General features: G+C 33.1%; 2 protein-coding genes across 2 annotated transcripts; both read left to right on the top strand.

The window, feature by feature from the left end:
• The first annotated feature begins 2,209 nt into the window (after positions 1–2,209).
• Positions 2,210–3,041, top strand: LOC131633841 (calmodulin-like protein 3). The gene has a single exon (XM_058904518.1). The coding sequence runs from the start codon at positions 2,403–2,405 to the stop codon at positions 2,853–2,855; it is 453 nt and encodes a 150-aa protein (XP_058760501.1). The 5' UTR covers positions 2,210–2,402; the 3' UTR covers positions 2,856–3,041.
• A 5,002-nt stretch (positions 3,042–8,043) lies between these two features.
• Positions 8,044–11,464, top strand: LOC131633840 (pentatricopeptide repeat-containing protein At1g80270, mitochondrial-like). The gene is made up of 3 exons (XM_058904517.1): positions 8,044–8,174; positions 8,299–8,872; positions 9,934–11,464. The coding sequence occupies exons 1-3, from the start codon at positions 8,137–8,139 to the stop codon at positions 11,176–11,178; spliced, it is 1,857 nt and encodes a 618-aa protein (XP_058760500.1). The 5' UTR covers positions 8,044–8,136; the 3' UTR covers positions 11,179–11,464.
• The last annotated feature ends 7,325 nt before the right edge of the window (positions 11,465–18,789 follow it).

The following is an 18,789-nucleotide window of genomic DNA, read 5'->3' as shown; positions in this document are numbered from 1 at the left end:
TAAAAAAGTGATATATATATATATATATATATATATATATATATATATATATATATATATATATATATATATATATATATATATATATATATATATATAATTTGAAATAAATTAAATAAATCATGATAGTTGAAGTTGAGAATATTCTTTTTCTTTTCATTTTAAATCTGAACCTTTTTAAGGTATAAAATTAATTCTTTAAAAATCATTTTATTAAAGTAGATATTTTTCTCTAATACTTATCATCAAATAGTCAATATATATATATATATATATATATATATATATATATATATATATATATATATATATATATATATATATATATATATATATCAGATGTATTTAGTTTATATCTATTAATTATTTAATATATTTAAAAATAATTTATAATATAATAAGAATATACGGAATTTTATTTTTAGTTCCTATCATATTTTGATCCCTACAAAACTTTTATGCATGCGATTTTAGTTCTTGTAATTTTTATAAATTACTTTATTACTCTATAACTTTTTAATTTTTAAATAATATTTTCATATATGTTTAGAATACTATAAAATATTTATTTATCAAATTTTAGAATTTTTTAAAATGAAAAGAATTAAATATGATTTTTTTTAATTTTAAAAGATAATGATAAAAGTAATGAAGATCTCGACTTAGAAATTAAATTTTGAGTTTTTTTTCATGAAATTTGTTATAACGTTCTAAACATGTGTGCAAAATAATCATTCAAAAGCACACATTGGTTTAACAGCAGGACTAAAACTATGTACATAATAATTTTGTAGGACCAAATACATACCTTCTCTCCTGTTCAATATCTTCCATCAATAGTTGTATGAACCATACCCAACTCTCCTTTGTTTCAGTTTCAACCACACCAAATGCCAAAGGGAAGTTTTGATCATTGGGATCCCTACCCACTACAATTAGTAGTTGCCCACCATATTTGCTCTTAAGGTGACAACCATCAACCCCAACAAATGGTCTACATCCATTTATAAAACCTTTCTTACAACCATAAAAAAAGAGTAAAATGTGTCAAACCTTGGTTGTATGGATGGACATGGTCTTTCAACATTTATCTTCACAGAGTTACCAAGATTAACGCTTCTTAGCTCAGTTACATACCTCCATAGAGATGCATACTGCTTATCAACATCACCTTCAATAATCTTCTTTTCTATCAACTTAGCCCTCCATGCTCTTACAACACTAATACCCACAGTTTTTTTTGCCTAAGTCTTGCATGATATCTCGAATTCTAACTATTTCAGATGTTTGCTTTCTCTTTACCACATACTTGGCCACCCACTTTGATCTTGCAGATCTATTATTCAAAACCCTAGCACGTGTGTGGGTTACTAGTGTTTTTATAGAAAATTTGTGCTTGTGGCCAACTTTAGAGCATAAGACTAAAAACTCACATTTAGCCTTGCTCTCTAACCTTACACTATAACTCTCATTTTTCACATTTAGTGGAGGATGAAGAAGGTTAGAAATCACATACCTCATACATTAGAAGCTTTAATTTCCTTGAATACGTGTTCGTCCACAAGAATCATCTTCGTCTTCCACCCTTTCCTGAGCATTGTCACCTTCGTCTTCACAAGAATCGTCGTCGTCTTTGCAGCTTTCATAGTGGAACCTCTTCTGAAAACTAACCCTAACTTTTACAAGGGGCTAATTGAAATGTTACATATTGTCATGAACAAATAAAAAATCAAAATGCCATGTGTTAATATGGATACTCCATGTGGACAGAAATAGAGAAAATAGGCGAATCTTTGAAGGTTACTGACGAAATCTAGATAAGATTAAGGGAGGATTAAAAAAAATCTTTTATAGGGACCAAAAACAAAACTTGCCAATATTACAGGGGGTTGTATATTTAACCCTAAATTATAATATTTGATATCGTGCAATAATAATAATAATGCATTATTATTATAAATAATAATAATAATATACTTTTTGACAAAAATTTATTTTTGATACATTTACAATACATTTTTCCATTGTTATCTTTATTTTCGCGGCTCAGCTTATTCTAGAACTAAAATTGTTTACGAACAACCTTTTAAAAGAACAAACCAAAAATAACCCCTAACTTAACGCAATTAATTAAGGAAGTGTCATCGAATCCAACATCATTTTTGGCTCATGATTTTGGTTAATTTGTTGATATTGAATGACCATTGTCAACCTTGTAGTTAAGGTTCTGTTTTTCCCCCACAATCTTATACCCTAGCTACCATTTCAATGTCCTCACAATAGTTTATTTAAAACTTGTATGATCCTAAATAAATTTTCAATTTTATAAAACTTTATAATATTTTCTCTTTGTTACTCTCCTCCTTGATCTTTCTTTTGATTACTTTTTCTACAAGCAATCAATGGATCAAGGAGAACTTGCACGAATTTTTCAAATGTTTGATAGAAATGGAGACGGTCGCATTACAAAAAAAGAACTTAGCGACTCGTTACAAAACCTTGGAATTTGCATCTCGGAAAAAGATTTGATCACACTGATTGAAAAAATTGATGTAAATGGAGATGGATATGTTGACATTGACGAATTCGGTGAGTTATACCAAACAATAATGGACGATAAAGACGAGGAGGAGGATATCAAAGAGGCATTCAATGTGTTTGATCAAAATGGAGATGGTTTCATATCGGGCGAAGAATTAAGCGCGGTGTTATCTTCTTTGGGATTAAAAAATGGAAAAACTTTAGAAGATTGCAAAAACATGATCAAGAAAGTTGATGTGGATGGTGATGGAATGGTAAATTTTAACGAATTTAAACAAATGATGAAAGCTGGTGCTTTTGCAACTGATTCATAGAGTTGATGCATGATAGAGGGTGTGTAAATGTTTTTTTCTCTTTTATGTTTAGATGATTTTTGTTCCACATAAAAGAAGAAACAAAGATACACTTTGTAGAATATTATGTAACATGTTCCAATGGAAAGGGGGGAATGGTATATGGTTGGTGATTATATTTGATGGGAATTACTCAGCTTTTTCTAAGGTTGGTTCATTGATTCCTCAATATTTTTCCAATCTATATATCTTGTTAATGAGTTGGAAATTTTATATGGAGAACAAGGCATACATGTAGGGTGTCTTTATGGAGGACGTAAAGTCGGATTAATGCACTGGGTTCAAAATTTGTCTAAGTTAAACAGTGGTTAAATAGAATCTTATAAAATATATGTCACAGTTAAATTGTGGTTGCATAGTATCTCTATTTATTTTGTCATGATTAAATCGCGACTAATTTACACAGGATTTCCAAAAACTTGAGACAGTATTGCATGTTCTTCTTTTCTTGATTTTTCTTCATATTGATGTTATACTCCGAAACTATGGTATTTAACTTGTTTTTCTTTCATATTGATGTTTTTAATTTAAAATGGACTAAATTATATTATGAAAATTTAATATTTTGACTAAATTTCATAACTTAATTATAATATGGAAACTAAATTAAAATACTACTAGACTCAATGCTTAATAATCTAAATGTTTAGTCATTTTTTCTGCATAATTTATTTCCATGGGTCAGAATCACGTGTCTAGAATCACAAATTTGTTATTTGAATCAATACATTATGTTGTTGATTGAGTTGATTCCAAAATTTGATTGATTATAGAAAGTTAAATGCAAAAAATGAACGGTCTATGAAAAGAAATTTAACTAGGTTGGTTTAAAAATCTAACTTCAGCTGTGCTAAATATTTGTTAAGTACATCAAAAATTTTGTAAGTAATATGAAGTTTGTATCCATGAGAATTGCAATTAATGTTAAATAAAAAAATTATAGTCATACTTTGGTGGTAAAAAATTATAGTGGTAAAAAATTATAGTCATACTTTGGTGGTAAAAAAATTATAGTCATACTCTGAATTAGCAACTTTGAACTCTAGACACCAAATTCACTCTGTACATAGGAACATACAAGAATGTTGTAGAGAAAAATAACTTCTCCCAACATTTCTCAGTCAATATGTTAGAACATGTATGAGATAGATGTCCCTGCAGACACTCTATACTGCAATGTAAAGATAATTCCCTCTTATTTGCAGCCACATAACTCCACACACTTTCCTCTATCATACACTTTCCTGTACACCTTGCCTTTCATGGATTTAAATGTTAAATCCTCTTGACATGTCCATTGAACCACAAAGTATCTTCCCTGAATCTCACCCAGAGTCAGAGTAGGATGCCTCCTCTGATACCAATTGAAATTCTGGTAGAAAGATCTCAGATGTCCTAAGAGATGTCGAGACATTGATCTCTAAACAACATACAACAGAAAGGTAAATATGATTTAAAATAGTGTTCAAAAGTAACTGAACACAGGAAATTGTTAACCTAGTTTGGTGTACAACAACACCTACTCTAGGGGCTATCAAGCCAGGAAGGAAATCTACTATTAGTAGTATCAATTCAAAACTAAACAACCTCTGGTTTACAAATTATCACTTAATCCCAACCCAGTGCAACTTCTACCTAGAAACTGTTAGAAAGCATAGGATAAGTATTTCTAGTATCATCTCCTCAGGGATTGATGCGATATTATCGCCGTTCTACAGCTTAGTGTATTTTGAGTTAAGTTTTGGGTGACAGTTTGGTGACATGAAATGTAAATAGCATGCAAAGTAAGTAAAGACAATAAATTAGGGTTTGAAAACGATTTGAGAAAACTGTGTCAAGATTAGTGTTCCTTAGTTTGCTTCATATGTACTCTAATGATCATATATATGAACTTATTAATGATTAATACAACCACGTATCCTCTCGATACCGTTTATCTCTAAAGCAATATCGTGATTATTATCATATTAACCGTCAGATGATCTCTCATGCCGACAATCAACGTGATAATCTTAAAAGCTTGATACATGTGATTATCAACTCACAAATCTATCTCTAGAGTTTGTTTATTGATAGATGAATATCTTTTAGGTCTAGCTTTGAAACATATCTCTCAATAGTGATCCAAAACAACAAATGAAACATAAACAACAAGATACTCACCATATATTAATCATTAACCAAGTTCATACATAATAGATCAAAGAAAATACATATTTACAAACTAACTACCTCTAATCTTGACACAAGATGAAACTTAGCTCTCCATAGCCATGGAAGCTTCAATAACAAGCAACAAACCAAGATTTAGTGACATCAAACTCAAGAAGATTGAAGAAAGATGTTTGAAAATCTTGATTTACACTTATGATATGGTTTTTTCTCTCTTCCTCTCTTGCCCTAGCTTTTTTCCTTAAGTTCTCTTATGATAAAGTTATCCTAATTACCCTAAATTATCAAATTTATGTGGCTAAGAATAAAAGTTGAAAAAGTAGGTCCGCTGAGCAAGACAGGTCCACTAAGCGGACTAGCCAAAATATCTGCTTTGTCTTCAAGGTCCGCTCAGCCGAGGGAGTCCGTTGAGCGGAACCAACTTTGTTGTTCGCCTCTGCCCATGTCCGCTTGAACTCCGCTGAGCGGACTTGTTGATGAAAACTTTCTGCCCTGGTCCGCTAGAGCTCCGCTGAGCGGACCTTCTTGAGCAAAACTTCTTCTTCTAGCTCTCCAACCTCATTGCAAGCTTGTTTTCACCATTTCTTTTCATTCCATCTTGCCAAAAGTTGCTAAAACCTATAGAACACATTACAAAAGTTAATAAACTAACTTAAATACAAAATAAACACAAAGTTATTTATTTACATACTAATATATCAAAAGGCAATCAAATTTGGCATAAGAGTTTAAGAAATACCACAAAATTCATATACAAAATATACACAATTGGGATTCTAACAGAAACCTCCTATATATGAGAAACCTCTCTCACTCCAAATCACCGCAGTAATGTCTCACAGTATCAATCCCAATTACTGATATTGACAGCCCTTTACCTCAATCTTCAATTACAAGCAATACTAGATAAGAACCTCTTAATCAATAATAATACTTAATATGGCTTAAAAGCTTCAAGCAAGAACAATAGCACGCGACTCAAGCAACACACACTTAGAACTATGTATCAATGATACCTAAGTCACATACAAACGTTCAATACTTAACAGCTTATGAATGAATGACAGAACTTACAACTCAAAAATAAACTTACTCCTTTATCAAGAATGATATTAGAGAGGCTCGTAATTAACACACAAACTCTAACCTATTACATCGTAAGTTCTACCCTTCAATTAGTTTTGTTGTCTTTTATTTAAAGCACGCATTTGGTCTGGATTTGGGCTTCAAAACGCAACAAGGAGACTGCTAAAAATATGCTAATGCTTCTCCATAAAAATAGGTATTCAATCATTAATTTCCTAAATAATCTCCTTATTTAGAAACTATGAATACATCTTAAAAAGCAGATAAAATCTTTTATCCTTAAATTAAGTGCCATATTGAATTGCATGATATTCCCATTATATTCTGCATCTGTAACAAACAAAACAGATTCTAAAAGCCCAGCTTAACACACAGTCACGATGTCGGATGATCCTGCATAGGACATCTCACTCGACATGTTATACCAGTTGCAATTGATAGAACATTTTGTTCAACATATATTCTTTACAGGTTAGAACATCCTGTTTAACATGTTCCTGCCTAATTTGTTTTAATAAAATTAATGTCAATCATAATATCAAAGAATTAACAACTTTACACTTGACTTTAGTTGTAATCATTAAGGACTAGTTGTCATCATCAAAAGCATGATTGTCTTTAATTGAACTTCCTTGATTAATAACTTGCAAAACAAGATTCCACAAAGTGTACTACCTCAAATACCAAGGTAACTTGAGAAACTTCCCATTTTGAGGGACGACAAGCCATCGTCGATATTCCTTCTCTACAAGTAGTTTGATACGAGAGTTGATCCAACCATGCGACTGATAAATCTATTACAAATTTATCACCTTAATCTTTCGTGATTATAGTCGCGGAATAATACCATCAGCATTATCACTTTGGAAAATTCCATTAAAAAACACAATCAACATCTTGATTAAATCCATTAGGGGTGACAAGCATCGTCAGATAACCACTTATTCTTGTACACTTGGGATAGTATAAAGAGCTCTGTCATATTCCGATTTTAATCTGGATCATATCAGATACATCCTTGCGCAAAGATTCGTTAGAAGTATCAAATCGCAACGATTCAAATTCAGGAAGACAACAACAACTCTTCCCGCAATTAAGCTTTTACAACCACCAGAATCAAGTACCCATACTCAGGCACCCAAAATCAGGTGAAGTGAACAAGCTAACTGTGTGATAGAAGAGCGAAACAACCATTTTATAACGACACTAAACAGAGAGTAACCATGAGAAAACAACACACGACAGCTGCCACGTGAAAGTCAACGGAGGAAAACGCCTAGAAAACACAGTGGGGCGGAGGAAGGACCTCATCGCACCACCGGCCAACTTAGCTATATGCTGAAGTTGGAGATTTGGATTTTGGGAGAGACAAAGTGGTGGCGGCGAAAAACTTTTGCTAGATAAGAGAGAAGAGAGTGTTTGGGCCAACTTATTAAGTTTTGCTTAACCTTAAGGTGCATGTTGTTAAAACACACGTTCATAAAAATAAATGAGTATTTTAGCAAACCCGATAGTGGTTTGTTATAATACACCCACTTAGTTTTTTTTTTTTTTTTTGGTTTATAACCACCGGTTTAGTCCGGTTCGGGGGAACAGCTCTGGCATCAAGTGGGTCAAGCCCCCTCCCGATCGCAGTTGCGGGGGATCGAACCGTGGTTCTCCCTACCAAGTCCAGCGCCAATCACCACTGGACCAACTAACGATTGGTGTCCCACTTAGTTTTATGAATGTGTATTTTAGCAAACTTTAACTAAAAAATAGTTAAATGCGCTTTAAGACATGTTGTTAAAATAAATCTTCATAAAATCAAACTTTATTTAAATAAATTTTTACAAAAATAATATAATAAAATTATAATGTTAACAATTTGAAGAAATATGAGAGATGAAAAACAAAAGAATATCAGAAAAGCGAGAGAAGGGTTTTAACTAGGGTTCAAGCACTACCATTACTTCAATCTTCTTTAAGCTTCGTTTTCGCAACCATGTGGGCTCTTCGTCGAGCTTCGTTACCGTCTCTCAGGTAACCTTTTCTTCTTCTCCCCTCTCTCATCATCATTTCCTACGCAACTTCATCATCATCGCATTTTCGTTTTATTTTTGTTTTTCTGTCATGAATTTATATTATTTGTTTTTTTTGTGTGTAGGAAAAGAGGTTTTAATCTTAGGGTTTCTTGTGTGAATTTAACTCCAACTACTTGTGTTGAAAATGGGGCTGGAATTTCTGACTCTCCTAAAAAAATTAATGGTTATGGAGGATTTTCGTCGCTGAATCGATGTTATCATTCTGGAAATGGCTCTTTGAAGTTTACTATTGGTAGACGCGAGCTTTCGTCGGAAGCCGGTGCTAAAGATGAGGATGATGATGATTTGGAGGAGGGGTTTTCGGAGTTGGAGACGCCTGCGGGTGAAGAAAGTGAGAAACTGTTGGGTTCTGATACTGAACTGTCGGAGGAGAGTGATGAATCCGATATTGAGGAACCGCATGATGAGCTGGAGTTACCGTTATCGCATGACGGAGATGTTATTTCGACGGAGAAGAAATTGAGTCGGAGAAAGGCTGAGTCGGAGCTGTTCAAAGCGATTATGGAGGCTCCGGGTTTGACTATTCATAAGGCGCTGGAGAAGTGGGTTGAAGACGGGAAGGAAATGAGTAGAGAGGAGATATCCCTGGCTATGGTTAATCTTCGGAAGCGGAAGATGTTTGGGAGAGCTTTGCAGGTAACTGGATTAAATTTATGTTTGTTTCTGTTTTATACATTTTCAATTTCTGTTTTATACATTTTCAATGTTTTAAGTTTCATGTTTGTTTCTTATTATACCTTCTGATAATATCAATTCGGTGGAACTCTCAATTGTATTTGTAGTAAAATGATACTATTGTTTAATGTCATGATGTGCTTGTTTGACATATGAATCCTTTGTGCTTAAATTGTGTTTTTGACTTCCATGTATTCTGCATAAGCTGGAAAAGAGAAGAGATATTTAACGTAGTTTTTGAATGGTTGTAGCTGTGTTTATATTAAAACACTAATATTGGCTAAGTGCTAGTTTTTTCATCAAGCACAAGGCATGAGCTAACACCCCCTTTAAGCTAAACCTGACACAGTAACCTAGATGTACACAGGGATTAAAAGCCAACACATGCTGACAACGAAACTCAGGGCAAGAGGTTCTAGTTAACCTAGACGGAGGTCAAAAAAGTTGAGCAAGGTCTGGAAGGTGGTGGATGTTTTGACAACTGCCGCGGCCAATTCGTGAAGGATGATGGTACCGTGGCATTTTATAGGAGTTATGGTGTCTTAAAATGGCCGATTTTTGGCTTTCCACCATGGTATTACCATCAGCAATCGATAATGCTGGACACGATTCATACAAGGCACTATTGATGGGTGCTGCTTTGGTCTGTATTTAAATTATAGCTTAGCATGAAAAGGAGCCAACGGAGAATATATTTCACTAATAGGAAGCTGAGTAGCTCTGTTGTAGCGTAAATTATGTTGATTTGAAAAACTAACATGAGATGTTGCATGTTAGTGGGCCACATACGACACTTATATTTCTCTCATGTGTGACTGGGTGTAATGTGGTGTTTGCTCATAATGTTGCTAACATGGCTAAGTTTGTTTTTGCACAGACCTCAAAAAAACCGTATTATTTTGGCCACAATTGCACTTGTGGACCACAATTGAAAAACACTAGTTTTTTTGTTTTTTTCAATTTTACTTGATGACTTTTTCCAGTGTAATCTTGTCTATAATTATTTTTTGTTGATTTTGCAGCTCTCTGAGTGGGTTGAGTCTAAAAAGCATCTTGAATTTGTTGAAAAGGATTATGCTTCCCAACTTGATTTAATTGCCAAATTGCATGGCCTTTATAAGGCAGAAGTTTACATCCAGAGTATTCCAGAATCTTTTAGAGGGGAGATAATATATCGAACTTTATTGGCTAACTGTGTTATTCAGAACAATTTGAAGAAAGGAGAGGAAATTTTTAATAAAATGAAGGATTTAGAGTTTCCTCTTACAGCATTTGCATGCAATCAGTTGCTAATTCTGTATAAGAGGAATGACAGAAAGAAAATAGCTGATGTTTTATTGCTGATGGAACATGAGAATGTCAAACCTTCTCCTTTGACTTTCAAAATCTTAATAGACGCAAAAGGCCAGTCCAATGATATTGCTGGAATGGAACAAATTGCTGATAAAATGAAGGCTGAGGGTATTGAACTGGACATCCAAACAAATGCAATTTTGGTAGGGCATTACATAACAGCTGGGCTTGTTGATAAAGCTAAAACAATATTGAAGGAGATGGAAGGTGAAAACTTGAAAGAGAATCGATGGGTATGTCGAATTTTGCTTACTCTCTATGCAAACTTGGGAATGGCCGATGATGTAGAAAGAGTTTGGAAGGTCTGCGAGACACACCCTTGGATTGAGGAGTGTTTGTCTGTAATTGAAGCCTGGGGTAAGTTGAAGAAAATTGATGAAGCAGAGGCAGTTTTTGAGACGATGTCAAAAAGATGGAAGCTTTCATCCAAGAACTGCTCTGTACTACTGAAGGTTTACGCAAACCACAACATGCTAGTAAAGGGCAAGGATCTTGTTAAGCGAATGGCAGATAATGGGTGTCGAATAGGTCCGCTGACTTGGGATGCATTAGTGAAACTTTATGTCCAAGCAGGGGAAGTGGAGAAGGCGGATAGTATTCTGCAGAAGGCAGTCCAGCAGAGTCAGATGAAGCCATTATTTTCTTCCTTTATCGTTATTCTGGAGCAGTATGCTAAGAGGGGTGACATCCATAATTCGGAAAAGATTTTCTATAGAATGAAACAAGCTGGTTATGCATCTCGAATACGGCAGTATCAAGTTCTTATAGAGGCCTACATAAATGCCAAGGTTCCAGCTTATGGAATTAGGGACAGGTTGAAGGCTGATAATATATATCCCAACAGAACTTTGGCTCACATGTTGACTCAAGTTGATGGATTTAGGAAGAGTCCGGTTTCCGACTTGCTTGATTGAAAAGATTGATCGATCCTTCTGCAAAGAGGTTGTTTCTACGGATAACTATGCTACTATCGGTAGTTAAATAGTAGGTTTTGACATGTTTGATTTGAATGTTTTATATAATCATGTTTGAAAACTCAAGAACAAGTATGCACAATGTTACTGCATATTTTGTTACTTTATCTCTTGTCGTTTGGTCGAAACGCCAACTTTTAAGAAAGGTGTCTAATAGTGTCGTAGTAATGCTGTTAGGTTAGGTGCAATATATATCTTGGCCTATATCTCTTGTAGTTCTGCAAAACATGCCCATCGTTTTTTGTTACAATTATAAATTGACTGCTAAGTGTTGATGTGCCACACAGCTCACTATCCAATTCAAAATCACAATGTTGCCTTCAACTCCATTCATACAGCCAGAAACAGTTGTGCCACCTCAACGAGAGTCCTCTGCAGCAACCCCTATACTTTGAATTCTTTTCACTACTAATGATCAGAGTTTTCTACTGTTGGCATCCTAACACGGATGTTATCTCACTAGAATTGAACTTAAAAATTGGACCTAAACAAACCTTTAAGTTCTATCATCAAATCATCTAGAAAACAAAGAAGACTGTTTCTTTAGTACTGCTTCGTATTGTATTATAAGCAAATTTTAGTTTTTTTTAGATTAATTGAATAATTGATGCATTTAGTCTATGTATAACTCAAATACATTAATTATTTACTGAATTTTAAAAAGTAAAATTTGTTTATAGTATGATACGGAAGGAGAGTATTATAAAACTCTTTATTTTTCAATAAAACCTTATGTACATTTGTTAGGGTTAATAGATTATATGGCAATTAACGTAATTGATTAGACCTCTATGATAATTGGTTATGTAACTCTGTTTTTGTCTTGTTGGTCTTTTGGACCTTAGATGACAGTTGGGCTTGATTTTTGCACCCCTTTCTTATCAAAGTTGCACCCCATAACTAAATTTCTTATGTTTGCATGGCAACCTTGTTAAAGAAAATAAACTTAACTCAAACCAAAAAATTATGTTATTGATAAAATATTTGTACTAAACATGAATAAGATCACTTACTATAGAATTTGATCAGAGTTTTTCAATTTAATCTCTATCAAGTGTTTTACCTCAAATTTCAAGATATCTTGAGAAACTCCTCTTTATGAAGGAACGACAAACTACCATCCATACGGATCGCTTAGTACGAGAGTTGATTCAAATATCCCTTAACTCAAACTTTCTAGAGGATCCATGATCATCAATATCATAAAAGTCGTTGAACAACACCATCAATGTCATCAAGCAACAACTTGATCAAAATATTATCAGGATCATCAAACACCACCAAAGTATACACATGCTTTGCACAATTTTATTAAATTTGTATAAACATTCTTTAAAGTTGCAAAGCATTCCTACAAAATAGATTAATTTTTTATTTTTTATACCCAATTTTTTTTTGTGGTGCGTTATTGGCTTTAAAAGGACTAGAGTTATTTTCCTTAGACAATCTTAATTCATTTAATTTAGCATAACAATAAGGTTCAAGACGAGATCACTTATCACAAAAATTGCATTTAAAAACATGATGATTGAATTTCTTCCTAGCATGGAAAATGTTACTAAATAATTTATTAGATTAATAATCTAATCCACTATTATACGAAACTCTTTGATTCAACAAAATCAAATTAATTTATTTTTACCCGTAGTAAATTTTTCAAGGGTTCATTCCTAATATTATATATTTTTTTATCAAGAATTTTATTGTTATTTTCTAGAAATTCAATATACTCTTTAAAATCGATGATGCTATTTTCTAATTTCTCATTATCTTTACTGAGCATAACACTTAACTTAAACATTTGTTTATAAGTAAGATTTTTTACCTCAATGTTGTCGTCTTCTTTTGAGATCTTGAAGCATACGTATTCCTCTTCATCACAGTTCCTTCTTTGAGAGGATGCTTTAGGAGAATCTTCTAACGTGTTATCGGGGATATTATTGAAGACATTTGCATGGGCTTCTTGAGGTTATACCCTCTTCGTGTGATCAATCTCCAAATGTTCTTTTTGATCTTTCAAAGTTTCTACTTGATGAAACTTCTTCATATCTTATATAGATGAAGTTTCTTCAAATCCTCTACTAGATGAAGACTCATCGGAAGATCGTTCGTTTATCATGGTCGTTATTTCAAATGACACCTTTGATGTTGATCCATCTTCTATTTGTTTTGATGATGAAGATGACGACTCTTCTAATGTTCTTGAATTCATTCCTTCATCTCTTAACATCTGGATAACTTTGTTGAGTATTTCAATAATTTCCTTCTTCTTGGATTTTTCTTGAAACACATCAAACCTTTGTTGTAATCCAGATTTTGTTGCATACCTTTTGTGCGCATTCTTTTTAAGTTCAATAGTTTAAATGCATCAAGCTTCTAATAAGTTATTTGCTCAAACCATTGGAAAATGTTTTTTTCGCACTTGCAATTCATCATAGAAAACTTTTCCGAGCTTCTTTAAGTTCTATGATTTCATTATCTTGAGCAAATATTTTTTCTGTCTTGCTATCAATCCCAAAGAATGATGCATACGAGTTTGAGGCAGCTACATATAAGTTAAGATTAGGGTAAAATCTATTTAATAAGTGTTTTTATGTAAAACCTGATTATTTTATCCCTCGGTTACAACGGAAACCGAAAGGATAGATCATTTAGTTTACACTTATAAATAAATAAAACTATAATCTACAATAGTTGGGATTCGAAGCATGTCCTGAATTGTTTTTCCCCTCAGTTATATTAAAAACCGAGGGAATATGTGGTTTTTATTTTTTATTTTTAAATAAAATATGGTGCATCTTAACCTTATACCTCAATTTTTTATTGGGTGAGGTGAAAACGTTTTCATAAAATGTATTATTTGTAGTATTGTAATCTCATAACCAACAGAGAGCTTTTACACCATGTGCAGCTCATGATCCAAACATAGATTCTAATGGACAATCTCACGAACCAAACGAGAGCTTTTACACCAGGCAAAGCTCATGAACTAAACCAAGATTTTGATGGATAATCTCACGAACCAAGCGGGAGATTTTACTAGTTAAACTCACAAACCAAATAACAACTTCTCATGAGAGATAATTTTCTCTTGTGTAAATTACAATAATATCCAAAACACTAGAACACACGAGAAATGTCTTACGGATGTTTTTCACTCTTAAAGTAGTAAGGCAATTTAGTGAAAAATAAAGAAATGGGACATAGGAGAGTATAAAAAGTGAGAAAGTATATAAAAATATGTTTTCTGGTGTGTTTTGAAAGTGAGTAGAAGCTCTTTATTTATAGGTGAAAATATGGCTCAAAAAGAAAAACTATCCATATGCCTTTTAATGCTCATAATCGATTATGTATTAGGTCTAATTGATTATGTGCTTCACAAAAAGGATAATCCTAATTCTAAAAAAAGAAATCATACAATTCCAAGTGGCTTATGCCATTAAGAGGGTTATTAATTGATTATGAAGCTTTGTGTCTTTCTCTAGTTGATTGGCTAGGGTCTTAATAAGTTAGGCAGTGTAACAACGCGTCCTAAATATTCACGAAAATCCTTAATCAATCTCACAAGCATTTTGATGGTTCCTCTAAGGGTTTTAGGGTATTTTATCAAATAGGGGGATAAACATACTTTTAGGTGAGTGTGTGTATTGCCTTAGTAATTTAATAATTACTCTAAAATCTTTTACAAGACTCATATCACTCAGACACAGGGCGGGCGATCTTTCACTCTTCATCTCTTTCATAATATCTAATGCTTAAAGATCCCTTGCTTGATTCATCAATGATTTATCACTTTATCTAGGAGTTAACTTCTTCATACTGATGAGGCTTGATAAGACTTCTTGATAGACACCATCACTAGAGAACTGTGATTTTGATTTTTATATCTAACCAAATAAGTGGTTAATATTTGGATATGATTTGGTCTTAACCAAACAATGCACAATCCTAGTATGATTGTAATTCTGTTGAAACCTAGGAGGCTAGACATGATCTTGACCAAACCATGCGCAACCCTAGTATTATTTGATCTAATTTTAATTGATCACCTTGAATAAATCTGAATTCTTGATTATTTTTGTTGTATTTGATTCATATCATATCCTCCAAAAACACACATGATCAATCAAATGTTTTTTAGAAAGATTGAGATCCTTGATTGATACAAATTAAGCTTTCCACATGCAATCTAACAAAAATAAGATCTTTTCCAAATCCAAACTCAAGCTAGCACGCTTATATCTGATAAAACAGAAAATAAAACAAATCATAAAAGGACAAGATGTACTTCAATTTATATTGCTCACCGAGTAACAGTCCAAGACAGGTGTCTCACATATCGTGAAACATTTTGCTTGACATCTGTCCGAAATTCTTAATCTTGCACAAATAAAAGAAAATATTTACTTGATATAAATCACAATTCCAACTTCTCAAGTAAAGGATTCAAAATAAATCTCTTGCAAAAACTAAACCACACTTTAAATCATCTTTAATAGAGATATGAGATTTTGTCATTAATTACAAATCTAAATCTCGTAATTAAAAACAAATCCAATAAGATCTCTACATGGAATATTGATCACGACTTTACGTGTCTATTAATCTTATGACTGCAAGTGCACAGTCGTGTCGTGTAGTTTTAAAAGATATCGAATCCACAGGGACTATGAATCGATCTACCGTTATCTAAGGTTACTATGTAAAGTTAAGGCTACTAATATTTTAATTGTTTCTAAGGGGAAGTGATTGTGAATACTAAGAAATATAATAATAGACAGATATCAGTATGTATTTCGTTTAACTATAGGTGATCCGAAGGTCCATTGGCTAATGTATTAATTCGATTAAAAATCTTTATTAATTCAATTGATTAAAAGTCCTCCTCTCAAACTTTCGCTCTGTTGATTTAGACTACTATCCTAACTCGTAATGTACGCTTTCGCCATCCCATTAGATTTTAGAAAAGCTTTTTGGAAACAACGTAATTAATAAAATGCTTGTTTTATGAAGTTGTTATCTATTTAAATCTCCTAATCTCAAACTTTCGCTCTGTTGACTCGGAACATGCTAATATCCCTAACGTACGCTTTCGCCATCCCGCGCGGGTATAAAAACATTTTTTGAAAATAAATAAGTTCTAATTAGTTTTAATACGCTTTCGCCATCCTTAAAACTAATGTCCTATGTCTACTATCCAGTTAAAGATCTCAAACTTTCGCTCTATTGATTTTAACTTTTGACCGTCTTAAGACCTCAAACTTTCGCTCTATCGGTTTTAAGACTTACTAATTAAATTAGACATACAAACCAAAAACAAGTGATATTCAATAAAATAAAACTAAGCCAATTTATTTCGGATCCCACGGTTAACTTACTTTACATACCGATATCTTAGTTAATTAGCCAGACATATTAATACGGTTAAGCATGCATAAATCAATTTGGCTTATAATAAAAGGCATGTTAAATGGCATACAATATATCATGCAATAACAATAATAAATAAAACGGTAAATAATAAACCTGAAATAAAATAAATCTGAATTGAATTGAATCTTGAAGTATCGAACTTCCACCACAGGTTGGCTGGATCGTTCTTCGGAAATAAACGGGCAGAAATTTAAAACAAGGAATAAAAAGGATAAATCTAACGTAAGGCTAGATTTATAAAAGGTTCACAACAATTTCCGGTGAAGAAATTGCTGTGAGAAAATAAAACGGTTTAATTGAAAGCAGGAAAGAAAATAATGGTCGCGGAGTAATTTCGGCAGCACTTCGTTAGCAGAAAATCGGACAGATTGAAGTGAAGTAGCTGCCTCTATTTATAGGCGAGCCTTTGCAGTTGGAACGCGTGAATGCAGGATTTCTGGGCTGGGAACTCGGAGACGCACGTCTCCACTTCTTTAGGGAGACTCAGCACATAACTTGAGACGTGCGTCTCAAGTGGAGAGAATATAGGGGGAGTTGGAGACGGACGTCTCCTCATCGTGACGTGGCAGAGAGAGACGTTGGAGACGGGAGTCTCCACGAGCTCTTTAGGTCTTTCCAGCTCCTTCGTGGGCTGGTCTCTCTCTTTGGGCTTTTGGGTCTCCTTTTGCACCCCTTTTTCACTTCAGCACCCCTTTTTCATCTTTTAGGCACAAATACTAGTCATTTTAGCTCCATTTCTTCTCCTTTTCACAAATAGTCTCAATAAGAGTGTAAAATCTTAAACAAAGCAAATACTCGCATAATATCTGTCATACCCCAAAATTTGTCCATCACATTTAATCATATTTCAGTCCATTTAACTTTTCAAAAGCTCAAAGATATACAAGAAGGAAGCATGCAGCCTCTCTTCTAAAACGACAACCCTCAAACTAGGGCTTTGATCTTCTCAAAGTAAAATCAGTTTCTGATACCTCAAGTGGATCCCATGGTCTCTCATATGCTTAGAGAATACTCACATCAAGTTTCAAGCTCTGGTTCATAAGATTGCTCAGTCTACAGTTCAAATGATCGACTGGTTAACCTAAAAGTCAACTGTGGTCAAAACACAGTCAAAACTCCTGACTTTTGGTCAACATCAACATTTTTATGTTATATTAATCATTTGATCAAGGGTTGATCATGATTCATCAAGGAAAACTCAGAAATCAACAAAAGTACAAGTCACTTAATTAGGGTTTTGAACTGAAAGTCAACCCATCTTTGACTGGCCATAACTCTCTCATACTTTATCAGAAATTCCTCAACCAAAGCTCATTCTCCAGGAAATTCAATTCTCTACAACTTTGATAAGAGATATGGATCAAGACATTATATGTCCTTTTTAAAAATCAACAAAAAGTCATCTTCTTGCAAAGAAGTGTACATAAACTTGGAAACTTCAATGAAGATGAAACCAAAAGGGTCACTTAGAGGACACTCTAAGCTTTCTAAAAAGATCAAGAACACCTTCATAGGGTTAAAACTGAGAGAGATACGCGTCGTTGAAGTTGAGCAATTTTTGAGAAATGCATGAAACCCTAATTGGCCAATTCTGGACTTTTAAGCTAATGGGCCTAGGTTTTGAATTTCAAACAGGATTGTGACCTCATATAGGACCCATAAACTTATTCTCATATTTTTGTGACTATTATTTAATTTATTTGGATTTTTATTCATTTTAAAAATCAAATTAATTAAGTAAAATACAAAAATTATGAAATAAATCAAAGGGATTTATTTTTTTATCACACAAGGCCCAAATAACATCTCTAAGAAGTCTAAATTTCGTTGGTACATGGCCATGGTATTTTATTTCATTTATTTTTGGTTTTTTATTCAATAAAAATCAAAATAAATCAAATAAAATCATATTTAATTAATGAGGGTTTATATGATTGAATTCTCAAATCAAAATGAAACCAATACCAATCAGAAACACGTGAAAAAAAACCTTGGCATATGAATGGAACAAAAATAGGAAGCTTTTGGTGCAAAATTGAAAGATTGAAAATCAAATATTTTTGCACATTGAATGCCAGATATTTCCACAAAAATTTTGACCTAAGGGCTCTTGATATA

This window comes from Vicia villosa, unplaced genomic scaffold (assembly GCF_029867415.1).
Source record: "Vicia villosa cultivar HV-30 ecotype Madison, WI unplaced genomic scaffold, Vvil1.0 ctg.001179F_1_1_3, whole genome shotgun sequence".
Taxonomy (NCBI): Eukaryota; Viridiplantae; Streptophyta; class Magnoliopsida; order Fabales; family Fabaceae; genus Vicia; species Vicia villosa.
This window is presented reverse-complemented; position numbering and strand designations above follow the sequence as displayed.

What these genes read in the sequence shown, in the direction of transcription:
- LOC131633841 (XM_058904518.1), top strand. Translation starts at nt 2,403, where the DNA reads ATGGATCAAGGAGAACTTGCACGAATTTTTCAAATGTTTGATAGAAAT.
- LOC131633840 (XM_058904517.1), top strand. Translation starts at nt 8,137, where the DNA reads ATGTGGGCTCTTCGTCGAGCTTCGTTACCGTCTCTCAG. An exon ending in GCTTCGTTACCGTCTCTCAG is followed by an intron (nt 8,175 to 8,298) that starts GTAACCTTTTCT and finishes TTTTGTGTGTAG; the next exon opens with GAAAAGAGGTTTTAATCTTA. An exon ending in TGTTTGGGAGAGCTTTGCAG is followed by an intron (nt 8,873 to 9,933) that starts GTAACTGGATTA and finishes TTGATTTTGCAG; the next exon opens with CTCTCTGAGTGGGTTGAGTC.